The sequence below is a fragment of the Nicotiana tomentosiformis genome, chromosome 11 (assembly GCF_000390325.3).
Source record: "Nicotiana tomentosiformis chromosome 11, ASM39032v3, whole genome shotgun sequence".
Classification (NCBI taxonomy): Eukaryota; Viridiplantae; Streptophyta; class Magnoliopsida; order Solanales; family Solanaceae; genus Nicotiana; species Nicotiana tomentosiformis.
Genome location: NC_090822.1, coordinates 3,232,539 through 3,249,077, shown reverse-complemented (window position 1 = coordinate 3,249,077; position 16,539 = coordinate 3,232,539). Strand labels below are relative to the sequence as shown.

The 16,539-nt window shown below is 39.9% G+C and overlaps 1 protein-coding gene and 1 long non-coding RNA gene across 2 annotated transcripts in view; one reads left to right on the top strand and one right to left on the bottom strand.

Moving 5' to 3' along the window:
- Positions 1–10,728, top strand: part of LOC138900734 (uncharacterized) — a 55,235-nt gene extending 44,507 nt beyond the window's left edge. Inside the window, exon 2 of the long non-coding RNA XR_011411963.1 lies at positions 10,678–10,728. This is a non-coding gene — a long non-coding RNA (uncharacterized lncRNA). The remainder of the gene's footprint in view (positions 1–10,677) is intronic.
- LOC104094401 (defensin-like protein) lies at positions 9,609–10,729 on the bottom strand. The gene is made up of 2 exons (XM_009600329.4): positions 10,598–10,729; positions 9,609–10,057 (listed from the first exon to the last, which is right to left on the bottom strand). The coding sequence occupies exons 1-2, from the start codon at positions 10,659–10,661 to the stop codon at positions 9,804–9,806; spliced, it is 318 nt and encodes a 105-aa protein (XP_009598624.1). The 5' UTR covers positions 10,662–10,729; the 3' UTR covers positions 9,609–9,803.
- Positions 10,730–16,539: the final 5,810 nt, after the last annotated feature.

The following is a 16,539-nucleotide window of genomic DNA, read 5'->3' as shown; positions in this document are numbered from 1 at the left end:
CAACTTAGACGCTTTTGCACCAACCGCATGTGCGGAAAACTCCCCCGCATATGCATCATTGATCGCATATGCGCGCCTGTGTGCGCTTCTGCGCAAGTCACTTTTGTGCGCGTCCTTCCACATCTGTGCTCACACAGGTGCGGAATTTCCCTCGCACCTGCGACCACTGCCTCACAGCCCTCTGCCCGCATCTACGCTTGCCATGCTCGCTTATGCGAGCTCGCACTTGCGATGGAATTTCCACAGGTGCGATTACATCAGATGGCAGAAACTTCAGCTTTTTCTTCTAAGTCCGAATTTGATCCGTTAACCATCCGAAACTCACCCGAGGCCCCCCGGGACCTCAACCAAATATAGCAAAGAGTCCTACAACATCATACGAACTTAGACGAGTCTTCAAATCACATCCAATAACACTAAAAATATGAATCCCACATAATTGAGCTTTGAAACTTCCATTTTCTACAAACGACGTCGGAACCTATCAAATTACGTTCGATTGATCTCAAATTTTGTACACAAGTCATAAATGACATAACGAAGGTATTCAAATTTTTAGAATCGGATTCCAACCCCGATATCAAAAAGTCAACCCCCCGGTCAAACTTTTCGGAATAATTCAACATTTGCCATTTCAAGCCTAATTCCACTACAGACCTCCAAATAATTTTCCGGACATGCTCCTAAGTCCAAACTCACCATACATAGCTATTGGAATCATAAAATTTCAAATCCGATATCGTTTACATATAAGTCTACATCCGGTCAACTTTTCTAACTTAAAAGTTTCAATTATGAGACTAAGTGTCTCATTTCACTCCGAATTCTCTCCGGAGCCGAACCAACTAACCCGGTAAGTCTTAAAATGACTGCAAATCATAAATTGAGTAGTAAATGAGGGAACAGGGTTGTAATACTCAAAATGGCCGGCCGGGTTGTTACATTCTCCCCCACTTAAACATACGTTCGTCCTCGAATGTGCCAAGAGTTGTTTCCAAACCATCAAATCACTATTTTATCTTACCATGCACGTATCCGGGGGTGATCCCACGCCACCCTATTCCATATAGGCCTGACAATACAATAAAATTGAAGATCCTTACTTTAATCTTAGTCCGTAAAACATAGAGCCCAATTTCCAACATCTAGAATAAGTCTAATCAAGCTACATCGAGCCATAACCATAACCACAGATACATTCACATAACATACTACACCACTTGCATGCTCGTAGCACCATTACCGATCACATTAACTACTCCAAAACCAACCCAGTACTGATATTATACCCCATATCAAATAAAACCTCATTCCAAAACCTTCGTAAACTACTGATAATGAAAGAAATACGCAAAAATCTCATGACCCCTCATCAGATCAATAAGTCATGGATCTCTCTCGCCCCAACTATAACCATAATCACTTTCTAAGTTGACTTTCAATCTTATCCTCCCGAATATACTGTAATCAAACCTGATAGTACCCATTATAGGTCCAATGACCTTATATTATTAAACACAACTAACCCACATACACGTCACATCAATATAACTCCAGCCACAACTGCGCAATCTGTGTACGCAAATATGGGAGATGTCTCAAGGAAGAGAACCGTATTGCAAGTTCAACAAGCACCACGACAACCACAATGTTACAACCAACTCCTCAAATTTCGTGAAGAGGATAACCGTAGGCGCATGTGCATAATTGTAGGGGAAGGAAATTAATGAATCAGATAAATTATCATAGAAATAAAATTCCCACACGCAGCACGGACAACTTACGTGCCAATAATCTGAATCGCATGGCATGGTTACAGGCCTCCAGTCCCAACATATCATACATGAGAAATTAAACAAGCACACTTGTATATGATAATGAAATAAGATTATCATACTCCTGAGCTTGTATAAATAGCACGCCATAGTGTAAGTATGTACAAAGTCTGCTATCATACTTCAAATCGGCAATTTTACGCAGAATTAGTAACTACCCCATTTATTTAGGGAATCATCTTCTTTGTAACCTCAGGTATAGCCCAAATAGTTCTCAACAAAGGTATGAATATCGGAAATGTTATAACTTTACACTTAACAGTTAACTCTAGGCATATTATAGCCTAAGTATTCTTTCGAGTATGAATATTTTCTCTAATGCCCGCACAATGGCTCAAACCTCACATATATGCGCACTCAAAGTGCATAGGTATCACAGATATTTAACGCAACTAGTGCCTCCACTGTGTTTTAAATAAAATAGTCACTTCAAATAGGTCGCAACCCCGAAATAATATACTTCTGAGAACTCCTAGTCTCCAAATTCATCGAACACATGAATCACCGTAACTGATCCCGACTCTAGCACTTAAATGACTAACACATCTTCCATTCACGATAATCCCATGAGGAATACTTTCATAATTCTTTCGTGCCACATAACAATAATTTGAATATTAACAGTCTATCAAAAAGGCGAGTACTGCAGTACCAATGACATCCGTAAATCAAAACATAATGCTCCTTTTGAAATGCGCACCCTCATCAGGGATTTCCGAACAGTTATAATATTCATCTAAATATCTGAAACCAACCATTATGTCCAAAATTTGTTATTTCTCTTTCAATAATGAACTGCCAACTTGTACATGTAAATCTAAATCCCGCACAACACACCACATCTATCATGTGAAAGGCACGAGAATCTCATTATAAACTTTGAGTCACCAGCAAATTACATACCTTATTAATTATAAACCTTTATCTTTCTTCTTTACAGGAAGAAATCACAATACATAACACGTTCCATATACCTGTAGAAAATATCCGGTTCAAACAATGGTAGAAACCATCATGAACACTTTGAAATCTATTTGTACATAACCAAGCGATCATAACTGAATTTATCTAACTCGACCAAGCCACACAGGTTGCCAAATCCGAGAGTATTGCCACCAAAACACCCGTAAAGTCCCACCTCATCATAAGAACCAAAAGCAGCGAGCATACTATTACAATACGGATCCAGCATGTTACCCATTTGTACTATTTTCTCCGATTTTCTTCTGAATTACCCTCAAGTTGACATTTCTCCTTGTCAGAACACTACTATCCTTACCCAAATCTCATTACAAGACATCCTAACATAAAACCACACCGCCCTGTGGCCAATAAACCATTGTATTCTTCTTAAGCACCTCCATAGATACCACAACCGTAACACTCACTCTGAAAATATCTTATGCGAATTTAAAATTGTTCCTCTTTCCTTTCTTATACTGAAATGTAGAATCCATAGTCAAAAAGAATTACTGCACGTCCCGATACCATCCAATGTAAGTAACTGATTCTAGTGATTTACAAATTCGAAAGATTTTCAATTGCCACATATACATTTTGAATCAATTAGAACCCTATCGAGAGTCATCCACTCTGCTCAAATCTAATTTGCTCCACCCCAAACGGGACGAAAGACATGTCCTCCTTTAGCACAATCAACACTCAAAGAAGTAACCCTGTCTTAACACAACCAATCAAATTCATACTTCGTGCGCACTACATCCTTCAAAATAACAACTTAATTATTCCATAATTTTCGTAAAGTGCAACGTAACCCGTATCCAAGAATTTACTTACCCGAGTCATCCTCGATCTCAACCTATGTAAGTCATAACTAACCCACAAGTATGCCTCAGCCCAAAACTAAAATTTAACACTTAACCATGAAATCAAATTGTCAATAGCAAGCTCCCCCACTTAGCTTTAAGCTACAATTATATAAAATTAGAACCCGCAAGGATTTCTCCTTCTCAATTACCAAGATCTCGCACCATTAACCCGCCAGAATTTTCGAAGTCTTTTGTTAAGCTTTTCATGAACATTCTAAATCACCAACCACAGGTACACACTCGAACTCTCACCGGATAGCAAGTAATATTCCTCGCAGAAGCTTCATCAATATCACGCCATTGCTAACTACTCATAAGAGATAACCTACCTGTGGAATTCCTTACCGACATCTTCCAATGACGCTGCACTGGGTGCAACGACTACATAATCAGTAAATTCTCCTGAGCTCATGTTCGCCCACCATTTATATAAGTCTGCACTTTCCCTATTGACATCAACTGAAAGTTAACCAATACCTTCCGAACTCAAGTCATATTGCGCCTGAAATGATAATCAGATCTTCACATCCCTCTTCATTTCAAACAAACTCCTTTCTACTATATTCAATCTTTCTCCGTACAGTAACTATCACTCCAAATAAAGTCTGTAGGTCAAATCACATTTTATCACGATTCCAAACCGTTCAACACTTTCTCAAGGCATGCGAGTACCCTACCACAGAATCCATATGCTAATCTGCCACTCTTACTTCGGTTAAACCATCTCCTTTAAGCAACTTCTGAACCTCTACTTCTCCTGCTTGACATGTTAGTACTTCAACCACCGCGAAACACTTCCCATCATTTCTTGCCTCACACTTTGCTGCCCAACTGTTGCATCAAATCAAAATACATCTCTATTGCACCTGAACCAATAAAATGTTACCGATTCTAAGCCTTTCGAAGATCATCTTTCTCGAGCCATCAACATTAGAAATACCCATTCGCAACCATAATTACTACACAATCACTTACTCTTCTTGAGTCCAAACTCATTGACAAGACATGAGAATTTAATTTGTCCCACAATTTAACAACGTGAAAGATCCATCAATACACTCACAACTCGAGACTATAAGTCAAATCAAGACAGAAATCAAGTACCCAATAGAAAACTCTTGAGTCATAAGAAAACTTTATTCGTCACATTCAACCCATCTGAGCACATCCCGCAGTCACATCATACTTATTATATAGCCATTCAATCGCTTATGGATCCATAAATTCCACTCCTAGGGACACTACCGGACATATGAGTCCAAATGTACAAGTTCACATAACTGAAGCTATCGAGCTTAGGCTGCGGTCTAACCCTGACCTCAAGTCCTCCAGACTGGCCCATCACCAAAACACAGAATACATATCACGAATCTCGTTCATGGAATCACAAGCCAATGATGCACAACTAATACCGAGAGCTTACATGCACACACGAATGCATGGAAGAAATTCAAACAGTTATGTTTCAAGCTGAATACCTTCCACATGATAGGATACAAGAAGGGAAATTTTCCTAAGGGTTCGGCAGCCTTCGAAGATAAGTACACACGTCTCAGTACCGATCTGCAAGACTCTACTAAACTTGCTCATGACTCGTGAGACATATGTCACCTAAAGCTCTGATACCAACTTGTTACGATCCAAAATCTGACCAATCGTGATGGCGCCTATCTCAATACTAGGCAAGCCGATAACATCAATAACCAACGATTTCATTTAAGTTTGAAAGCATAACATTTAAATACAATAAAAAATACCACAAATACTGATACGAATACTCCCCAAAACTTGGTATCACTGAGTACATGAGAATCTAATATGAATACAAGTCTTGAAAATACAGTCTATAATAGTCTAAGACCAAATACAGTAAACAAGGAGGTAGGGAAGGAGAGGCAAGGTCTACGAAACACCGCACCTGCCTCTAATCTCCGAAAAATCAAATGTACGAAAGAATCAACACCCGCTATGACCGAGAACACCTGAATCTGCACACGAAGTGTAGGGTGTAGTATAAGTACAAGCAACTCAGCAAGTAACAATAATAAATAAGGAACTGAAGATAGTGACGAGCTACACAACTACAGTTCATTTTCAGTAATTCCCGCAGAGATTAGACATGCTTTCAAATCCAACAGTTTAAGTCAAATCAGTTTTATACAGTTCAAGTTGATATAAACCGGATATAAAATCTTTCAGAAAATTTCACAACAATGACAGATAGCAACTAAGTACAACAACAAATGAAAAACAAGTACACCCTCTCAGGGCAACAGTCACTCAACTCGTCATAACAACTCAACCACTCGGCTCCCAGCCCTCAGCACTCTCACTCAATGGGTACTCGCGCTCACTGGGGGTGTACAGACTCCGGAGGGGCTCCTACAACCGAAGCGCTATAATCTGCCCGGATAACTCAAGTGTTGCATGGACAACTCACATGCCATAGTATAAATATCTGGATCTGCACGGACAACTCACGTGCTATAGTATAATATAAGGATCTGCACGGACAACTCACGTGTTGCACAGACAACTTACGTGCTATAGTATAATATATCAAAATCAGGCCCTCGTCCTCGCTCAGTCATAAATCTCTCAAGTCTCTCGGGCTTTCGACAATCATGAAATTAGCCCAAACAACAATGATCTGATGCATCAATAATGAACAATAGAGACTAGGATAAAATAATCAAGTAAACTGTGACTGAGTACAAAACAATAATTAAGCATATAGTTCAACATGTACACGACCTTTGTGGGTCCCAACATTACCAACATATAGCCTAAACATGGTTTCTAACATGACTTATAGTCAAATTTCTACAACACATAGAGAGCACATAATTATCAACATGTTATTCAACTTTACAGTTTCCACGGGGCGGATCAAGTCACAATCCCCTCGGTGCACGCCTACACGCCCGTCACCTAGCATCAGCGTCATCTCCAAAATAATCACATGACACAAAATTTGGGGTTTTATACCCTCAAGACTAGATTTATAACTCTTACTTACCTCAAAACGTGAAATTCTTTACTCTGTTATGCCTTTGCCTCGCAAATCGGCCTCCGAATACCTCGAATCTAGTCACAAATAATTCATTTCAGTCAATAAAATTTATTAGAATTAATTTCATATGAAAATACATTTTTCCATAAAGAATTCGAAATTTAACTCAAAAATCGCTGGTGGGACCCACGTCTCGGAACCCGACAAAAGTTACAAAATCCGAAAGCCCATTCCACTACGAGTCTACCCATACTAGTTTTACCAAAATATGACCTCAACTTGACCTCCAAATCATCAAATCTTATTTCCAAATCTCTAAGTTCAAATCTCTGATTTATACCTCAAAAACATGTAATCTAGTTGGCTTATTCGATGATAATTCAATATTATGGAGTAGAAATGATCACAAGGGACTTACCTCAAGTATTACTGTGAAATCCTTGCTCAAATATCGCCCAACCCAAGCTTGAAATGCCCCAAAATGGCAAAAGCTCGGAACCCCTCTGTTTTTGTACTGCCCAGGGGTTTTCGCACCTGCAGCAACTTGGCCGCTTCTGCGCTAACTGCATGTGCGGAAAAAGCCCCCGCATATGTGCCTTTGCTCGCATCTGCACGCCTGTGTGAGCTTCTACGCAAGTCGCTTCTGCGCGTGTCCTTCCGTATCTGCGCTCACGTAGGTGCGGAATTTCCCTCGCACCTGTGAGCACGGCCTCACAACCCTCTGCCCGCATTTGCGCTTGCCAGGCTTACTTTTGCGAGCTCGCACCTGCGATGGAATTTTCGCAGGTGCGATTACATCAGATGGCAGAAACTTCAGCATTTTCTTTTAAGTCCGAATTTGATCCGTTAACCATCCGAAACTCACTTGTGGCCCCCGGGACCTCAACCAAATATACCAACAAGTCTTACAACATCATACGAACTTAGTCTAGTTTTCAAATCACATCCAACAACACTTAAAACACGAATCCCACATAGATTCAAGCCTAATGAACTTTGAAACTTCCAATTTCTACAAATGACGTCGGAACCTATCAAATTACGTTTGATTGACCTCAAATTTTGCACACAAGTCATAAATGACATAACGGAGGTATTCAAATTTTTAGAATCGGATTCCAACCCTGATATCGAAAAGTCAACCCCCCGGTCAAACTTCTCGAAAAAATTCAACTTTTACCATTTCAAGCCTAATTCCACTACAGACCTCCAAATAATTTTTCGGACATACATCTAAGTCCAAAATCACCATACGGAGCTATTGGAATCATAAAAATTTAAATCCGATATCGTTTACACATAAGTCCACATTCGGTCAACTTTTCTAACTTAAAATTTTCAATTATGAGACTAAGTGTCTCATTTCACTCTGAATTCTCTCCGGAGCCGAACCAACTAACCCGGCAAGTCTTAAAATGACTGTAAAGCATAAATTAAACAGTAAATATGAGAACAAAATTGTAATAGTCAAAACGACCGGCCGAATTATTAGAGTTTTGCACCATGAATGTTTGAAAAGCAAAGCAACAAAAAGCTCATTAACTATTAAGTTATTATATACATTCGTGAGTGTAAATTTTTTTATATTAATACACTATTAAAAATGTGCCCTTTTCGAGAGAAGCGTATTGAGGGACAGTGTCAGTACCAAAGTTTGCGATAGATAATTCGACACAATATATTGAAATTAGCAAATTATTTTATTCTCTTTACAAAATTGTCGTATTTACGTGCCAAAATTCGTGCATATTTGTTTCCTGCAATGTTTATTTAATGGAATATTTAACAGCATAATAGTACAATAATAAATGCTTTTATTTCTATGGATAACCATTAATAATACATGTACGAAATTATGTGTGACACATCAATCCCTATAATATGAATTTTAGCTCGCTTTGGGAACTTAATTGTTCTAAGAAGCTCCAGTATCTGTAATGACCTTGCTTAAGTGTTCTATTTTTTGTTAAAGAACACAATTTGCTAAAACGTTAATTACTTTTCATGGTGACTATCACTTTGGCAACATTTCTTTGTCGGCCACGAAATTGTGTGGCAACCTAACCTTGTAACAAAGAAAATTACACGATGAATAATCGAATTCAACTTAACAAGTAAAATTTCATATAGCCGACCAACTACTTAAATTTATTTCAAATATCAGACATTTTAGAAAATCAAAATCTTTTTCTTTCCAATTTGTGCCTCGCAAACAGACGTCTTTCATTTAATAAGTGTGGTTCGATTCTCCCATGTAAAAAAGAAAGAAAAAAGAATTGTGCCTTGCGGTCTTCATGTGATAAATAGCTTGCGCTTGATAAAGCATGCTCAATATTTAGTCCCACATGAAAAAAAATTAGTTTCAGCGGTTGGGCGGACAACTATTTAGGTTAAAAGTCTTCTATTTTTGATAATGGGGTTGATGTTTCTGGGCAATTGTTTGTTTAAGCATTATTATAGAGAAGTTAATTGTATAGCTCACTTTCTTGCTAACATGTGAGAGCATACAAAGCAAGATTTAGCTCTTCCTTTGGTAGCTAAAAACTTTTGAAGAATGATATTGATGATCTACCCAACTTTCGGATTAAAGCACAAATAAGGAATTTCACTTTTGGTTATGGATAGCTGTAACATGATAGATGTACCGTGTATGGTTCACTTTTGTCAAATTGTAAAGGAGAAGTCCTCCTCAGTAGGTTTCCTTTTGGTACAACTGTCTAGTAGAAAATTTTCATTCTACCATCACTTTGTATTGGAAGCAAAGATTTATGTCCTCTACCATATTCTCTTCTTTTGTGATATATATAGGTCGGGTCAAGCCTGACCTCATATCGATAAGGTTGTTCTTGAGGGAAAAAAAAGTCTTCTATGTTTTATCGCCTCTCAATAAGGACCAAGAAAATAATGAAGTTTTGTTCTTGGAATATAATGGGATTGCAATGACCATAGAAGATCATTTTTCATTAAAACATACATAAACTTGGTACTAGATCAAAAGGATTGACATGCCACACTTATTTTAGGGTAACAAAGGCTACTAAAAGCCAATACATTAGCTATCCTTTTAAGAAAGGCAGCAACTTTATTATGTGTGACACTGAATTAATCCTTTTCTCTAATCTCTAATTAGTTATCCATTAACTCTTCTTCAAGCAAAGCTGCAGCCAAAGTTTTTGCTTCCTCAGCAAAAGTTTCAGCTCCTGTTTTGATCATCTTCTCATCAAACACACATGGCTTAGTGCATAGGCACCTTCTGAGGATTTTGCTACAATGACCATCAGTAAATCCCTCACTGATACAAGCTTTTCTGCATGGTGGTTTGGTAATGCATAATCCAGGGAATGTATTGCTTTCTGTTTTGCATTCTCTAGCTTGAACCTCTACAGTCATTCACATTTACTAACAAATGTTAGAACAAAAGAAAAGATGGAATTGAAAGAAAGCTTTTAAACATGAATAAATTCACGGTTCATAAAGAAATATATTGAAGGGGCCCGAGCCTTCGAGCAACGCGTTCATTAATGCTTGTATTAGAGTAGATTGTCTGCATCACACTCTTTGGGTGCAGCTTTTACTCGGACCAATGCGACATGCTTCGTGCACCGAATTCCTTTTTTTTTAAAAGAAATATATTGTCCTATACTATTTTGAAAGAACTAATGCAAACACGCACATTTTTTCAGGATTTCTCAAAGCCTCCAGACGTATACTACAGATTAATTAGTCACTCTAACAACAAATGAATCAAAAAAAAGATGACCATGCTTAAATATTTATGCGGTAATCAAAACACAATGTACTTGAAAAAATCATAAGAAGTGTAACTTCATGTTCATTATCATAATTCAAAACCAGTCATGTAGATGTAATTTATATTTTATTATTTTTATGGGGTATTAGAGGAATAAATGGAGACAAACCATAGGCAACAAAGAGCATCATTGCCAAGACTGCAAACGCCATGAAACACAAGGAGCGAGCCATCGTTTCTCTGAACGAGTAAAAAAGGATAGGAATTTTAATAATAAGAAAGATTGCTATTTAGAGTTGTGAATGAGCAGTAACTCAATAGAGGTATTTATAGGCAATGAAATAAGAGTATAAAAACTTGTACTTATCTTTTGAAGCAAAAAAGAAAATGAAAAAAATAATGTGAAGCAAATTCATAAATTTTCCGTAACTAGTTATTCTCCCCACAAGAACAAACAATACCATACTCACAACGGCTATGTAGAGTTCCACAATTTTCAGTAACCAGTTATTCGGAATTGTTTATTTTTAATATTCGTTATGCTTTTGGTCTATTCATTTTGCTGTCGTTAGCAAATCTTCTCATATTTGTTCTAACCAAAGTGAAATGAGTAGTTCACATTCTTTAAAAAAAAGACCCAAATTTACCCCACTTTTTATTAGGAGTCAATAATAAAATAAAATATTTTCTAACAATAAGGTAATAATATACTATAGGTGTGATCGAAGATAAAATTGTTCAATTTCGAAAAAGAAAAAAACAAATTTTATGCATTCAACACAAAAATTAGTGACTCGTGAAAGACGAGTGTTCCAAATGGTCCCAAATGTACAACGTTGTCTACTGCCAAATAACGTACTATAGTAGGTGGGTTATTAAGAATAAATGTTTTTTTTACTTGAATATTAAAAACGTGTCTATTGGCAAACCCTTAGTAATAAGGCCGATCCTGCCATGGTGGAACATATAAGGTTGTCTTTTTAGGATCAATTAGACATTCTTGAAAAAAAAAAAATAGGGTTTGATTATAAGCTATTCGTGCAAATCGAGTTTTCTTGAGCAGAACCGAAATATCGGACCCGGATCGCCTAAAATTTTGTCGCTCCTTCACAAATGACCTACGGAACAATAGTCATTACTATGCCATGGCCGTCCCTTATTTTTTGGCGTTTTAAGGCCATAAAACTGGAATTCCGTCCGATTCCAAGATTTTCGTGTGCTAGCCCACACCATATGCATCCATCCGGGTGACCGGACCCGAATTGCCTAACATTTTGCCCGACAATCAAAAATGAACTAAGGAATAATAATCATTGCTTTGACATGCCCGTTCCTCACATTTTGACGTTTTAGGGCCATAAAACTAGAATTCCGCCCGATTCCCAGATTTTCGTGTGCTATAGCCACGCCATCTGCATGGGCATAACCTAATATTTTGCTTGCCCATCAAAAAAAACCTAAGAAAAATTAATCATCACCTTGACATGACCGTTCCATGTTATTTCGCATTTTAGGGCCATAAAAATGGAATTCTTCTCGATTCCCAGATTTTCGTGTGCTACGCCATCTGCATGGGCCAGGGTGTCCTGACCTGAATCGTCTAAAATTTTGCCGGCCCATCAGAAATGACCTAAGGAATATTAGTCATCACCTCGCCATGGCCGTTTTTCGTTTTTGGTGTTTTAGGGCCATAAAACTGAAATTCTGCCCGATTCCCATATTTTCATATGCAATGATGGCCCACGCCATATGCATGTGCCCAGGCGCCCACACCCGAATCGCCTAACATTTTGCCGTCCCATCAAGAACGACCTAAGGAACATTAGTCATCGCTTCTCCATGACCATTCATTTTGTTTTTCGCGTTTTAAGGCCATAAAACTAGAATTTCGCCCGATTTCAAAATTTTCGTGTGCTACAGCCTATGCTACCTGCATGACCCTGGGCGTCCAGACCCAGATCGCCTAAAATTATGCCGGCCTAACAAACACGACCTAAGGAACATTAGTCATCGCCTCGTCATGACAGTTCCTCCTTTTTAGTATTTTAGGGCCATAAAACTAGAATTTCGCCCGATTCCTATATTTTCGTGTGCTATGGCCCACGCAATTGGCGCAGGCCCGGGCACCCGGACTCGAATCGCCTAACATTTTGCCAGCCCATCTAAAACGACCTAAGGACACACTGGTCATAGCCTCGCTATAACCGTTTCTCATTTTATGCATTTTATGGCCATAAAACTGGAATTCCACCCGATACCTAAATTTTCGTGTGCAATAACCCACACCATCTGCATGGACCCTAGCTCCCGGACTAGAATCACCTAAAGGTTTGCTATCCCATCAAAAATGCCTTATGGAACATATCCATCGCATCGCCATGACCGTTTCTCTATTTGTTTTTTGCATTTTAGGGCCATAAAACTTGAATTCTACCCGGTTCACAGATTTGCATATGCAATAGCACATGCCATCTGCATGGGCCCGGGCGCCCAAACCCGAATCATCTAAAATATTGCTGGACCATCAAAAATGACCCAACGAACATTAGTCGTCGCCTCTCCATGACAGTTCCTCATTTTTAGCGTTTTATGACCATAAAACTGGAATTCCGCCTAATTCCTAGATTTTCGTGTTCTATAGCCATGCCATCTGCATGGGTCTGGGCGCCCAGACCCGAATAGCCTAAAATTTTGCCTGCCCTTAAAAACGACCTAAGGAACATTAATCATCGCCTTCACATGACCGTTCCTCGTTCCTTGGCGTTTTAAGGCCATAGAACTAGAATTCTGCTCAATTCTTAGATTTTCGTGTGCTACGCCATCTGCATGGACTAGGGCGCCCTGACCCGAATCGCCTAAAATTTTGACGGCCCATCAAAAATGATTTAAGGAATATTAGTCATCGCCTCGCCATAACCGTTCTTCGTTTATGGCGTTTTAGGGCCATAAAACTTGAATTTCGCCCGATTCCCTGCTTTTCGTGTGGTATTGCCCACGCCATCTACATGTGCTTGGGCGTCCGCATCCGAATCGCCTAAAATTTTGTCGGCCCATCAAGAACGACCTTAGGAACATTAGTCATCACCTCTCCATGACCGTTCTTCGATTTTAGCATTTTAGGGCCATAAAACTGGAATTCTGTCAGGTTCTCAGATTTTCGTGTCGTATAGCCCACACCATTTGTATGTTCTCGGGCGTCCGCAACCGAATCGCCCTAAATTTTTTCGGCCCATCCAAAACGACCTAAGGAATATTAGTAATCGCCTCACCATGACCGTTCCTCCATTTTTGATGTTTTAGGTCCATAAACCTGGAATTATGTCGTGTGCTATAGCCTGCGCTACCTACATGGCCACGGTCTCCCAGACACAGATCGCCAAAAATTATGTCGGCCCATAAAAAGTGACCTAAGGAACATTAATCATCGCCTCGCCATGACCGTTCTCCTTTTTAGTATTTTAGGGCCATAAAACTCGAATTTCACCCGATTCCCATATTTTCATATGCTATGGCCCACGCAATTGGCGCAGGCCCAGACGCCTGGACCCGAATCACCTAACATTTTTTCGGACATCTAAACCGACCTAAGGAACACTAGTCGTCGCCTCGCCATAACCATTTCTCATTGTTTGGTATTTTATTGCTGTAAAAGTGGAATTCCACCATATTCCTAGTTGTTCGTGTGCAATAGCCCAGACCATCTGTATGGGCCCGGGCGCCCGAAACAGAATCGCCTAAACTTTTGCTGGCCCATAAAAAATGACTCATGGAACATTTGTCATCGCCTCGCCATGACCGTTTCTCATTTGTTTTTTGTATTTTAGGGCCATAAAACATAAATTCCGCCCGATTCTCAGATTTTCGTGTGCTATTATTAGCCCACGCCATCTGCATGGGCCCGGGCGCCGGACCTGAATCGCCTATAATTTTGTCGTCCCATCAAATACGACCCAATGAACATTAGCCATCGCCTTTCCATGACCGTTCCTTATGTTTAGCGTTTTATGGCCATAAAAATGGAATTCCACATGATTTCGAGATTTTCGGGTGCTATAGCCCATGCCATCTGCATGGGCACGAGCTCCCGGACCTGAATCACATAAATTTTTGCCGGAACATAAAATATTATCTAAGGCACATTAGTCATCACCTCGCCATGACTTTTCCTCCTTTTTTGGCATTTTAGGGCCATAAAACTAAAATTCTACCCGATTCCCTAATTTTTGTGTACTACAGCCCACGCCACCGGCAGAGGGCCAGACGCCCGCGCCTGGATAATCTAAAATTCTTCCAGCCTATAAAAAACGATCTAAGTAATATTATTCATCGCCTCGCCATAATCGCCATAATATGGAATTTGCCTGATTCCCAGATTTTCTTGTACTGGCATGGGCCCGGACGGCCGGACCCGAATCTTCTAACATTTTGCTAGCCCATCAAAAATAACCTAAGGAACATTAGTTATCGTCGTGTCATGACCGTTCAACATTATTTGGTGTTTTAGGGCTATAAAACTAGAATTCCGCTCGATTCCCACATTTGCATGCGCTATACCCCACCCCACTGGGTGTGGGCCCAGGCACCGCGACCCGGATCGCCTAAAATCTTTCTGGCATATCTAAAACAACCTAAGGAACATTATTCATCGCCCCTCCATGAGAATTCCTCTTTGTTGGTTTTGGTGTTTTACGGCCATAAAACTAGAATTCAGCACGGTTCCCAGATTTTCATGTGCCCACACTACCATCGTGGGCTCGAGCGCCACGACCAGGATCACCTAAAATTTTTCCGGCCCATCTAAATAACCCCAGGAACATTAGTCATTGCCTCGCCATGACTGTTCCTTTTTGTTTTGCATTTTAGTGCCATAAATGTAGAAATTCGCTCGATTCCCATATTTTCGTGTGCAATATAGCCCACGTCACTGGTGTGGGCCCGGGCACCCGGTCTCGTATAACCTAAAATTTTGTCGACCCATCAAAAATAACCTAAGGAACATTATTCATCGCATCGCATCGCCATAATCTTCCATACTTTTTGGTGTTGTAGTGTCATAAAATAAGAATTCACCCTATTTCCAAATTTTCGTGTGTTTCGGGCGCCTTACCCGTATCACCTAAAATTTTGCCGGCCCATCTAAAAAAACCTAAGGAACATTAGTTATCGCCTCTCCATGACCGTTCCTCCATTTTTGGCGTTTTAGGGCCATAAAACTGGAATTTCGCACGATTCTCATATTTTTGTGTGCGATAGTACACGCCACTGATGTGGGCCCGGTCGTCCGGACCCGGATCACAAAAGTTTTTGCCGCCCTATAAAAAATGACATAAGGAACATTAATCAACGCACCTCCATGACCGTTTCTCCTTTTTGGCGTTTTAGGTTTATAAAATTAGAATTCTACCCGATTCAAAGATTTTCATGTGTTATAGCCCACGCCACCTGCATGGCACAGGCACACGGACCCAGATCACTTAAACTTTTGTCGGCCCATAAAAAATGACGTAGTGAATATAAGTCATCTTATGGCCATGACCATTCCTCCTTTTTTGGCATTTTAGGACCATAAAACTGGAATTCCGCCTGATTCCCACGTTTTCGTATGTTATAGCCCACGCCACCAGCGTAGGATTAGGCGCCCGCATCGCCTAAAATTTTGACGTCCCATAAAAAATGACCTAAGGAACATTAGTCATCACATCTCCCTGACCGTTCCTCCTTTTTGGCGTTTTACGACCATAAAACTGGAATTCCGCCTGATTCCTAGATTTTATTGCGCTATATCCTATGCCACCAACAACCTAAAAACATTAGTCATCGCATCGCCATGACCATTATTTATGTTTTGGAATTTTAGCACCATAAAACTTGAATTTCGCACGATTCTCAAATGTTTGTGTGGTATAGCCCACGTCATCTGCGTGGGCCCAGGCGCTCGAATCCGAATCGCCTAAAAGTTTTCTAGCCCATCAAAACTGACCTAAGGAACATTAGTCATTACCTCGCCATGACCGTTCCTCCGTTTTTTGGCATTTTAGGACTATAAATCTGGAATTCCGCCTCCACGCCACCGGCGTGGGCCCGTGCCCAACAGATCAGTGGTAACTGCCC

What these genes read in the sequence shown, in the direction of transcription:
- LOC104094401 (XM_009600329.4), bottom strand. Translation starts at nt 10,661, where the DNA reads ATGGCTCGCTCCTTGTGTTTCATGGCGTTTGCAGTCTTGGCAATGATG. An exon ending in GATGCTCTTTGTTGCCTATG is followed by an intron (nt 10,058 to 10,597) that starts GTTTGTCTCCAT and finishes GAATGACTGTAG; the next exon opens with AGGTTCAAGCTAGAGAATGC.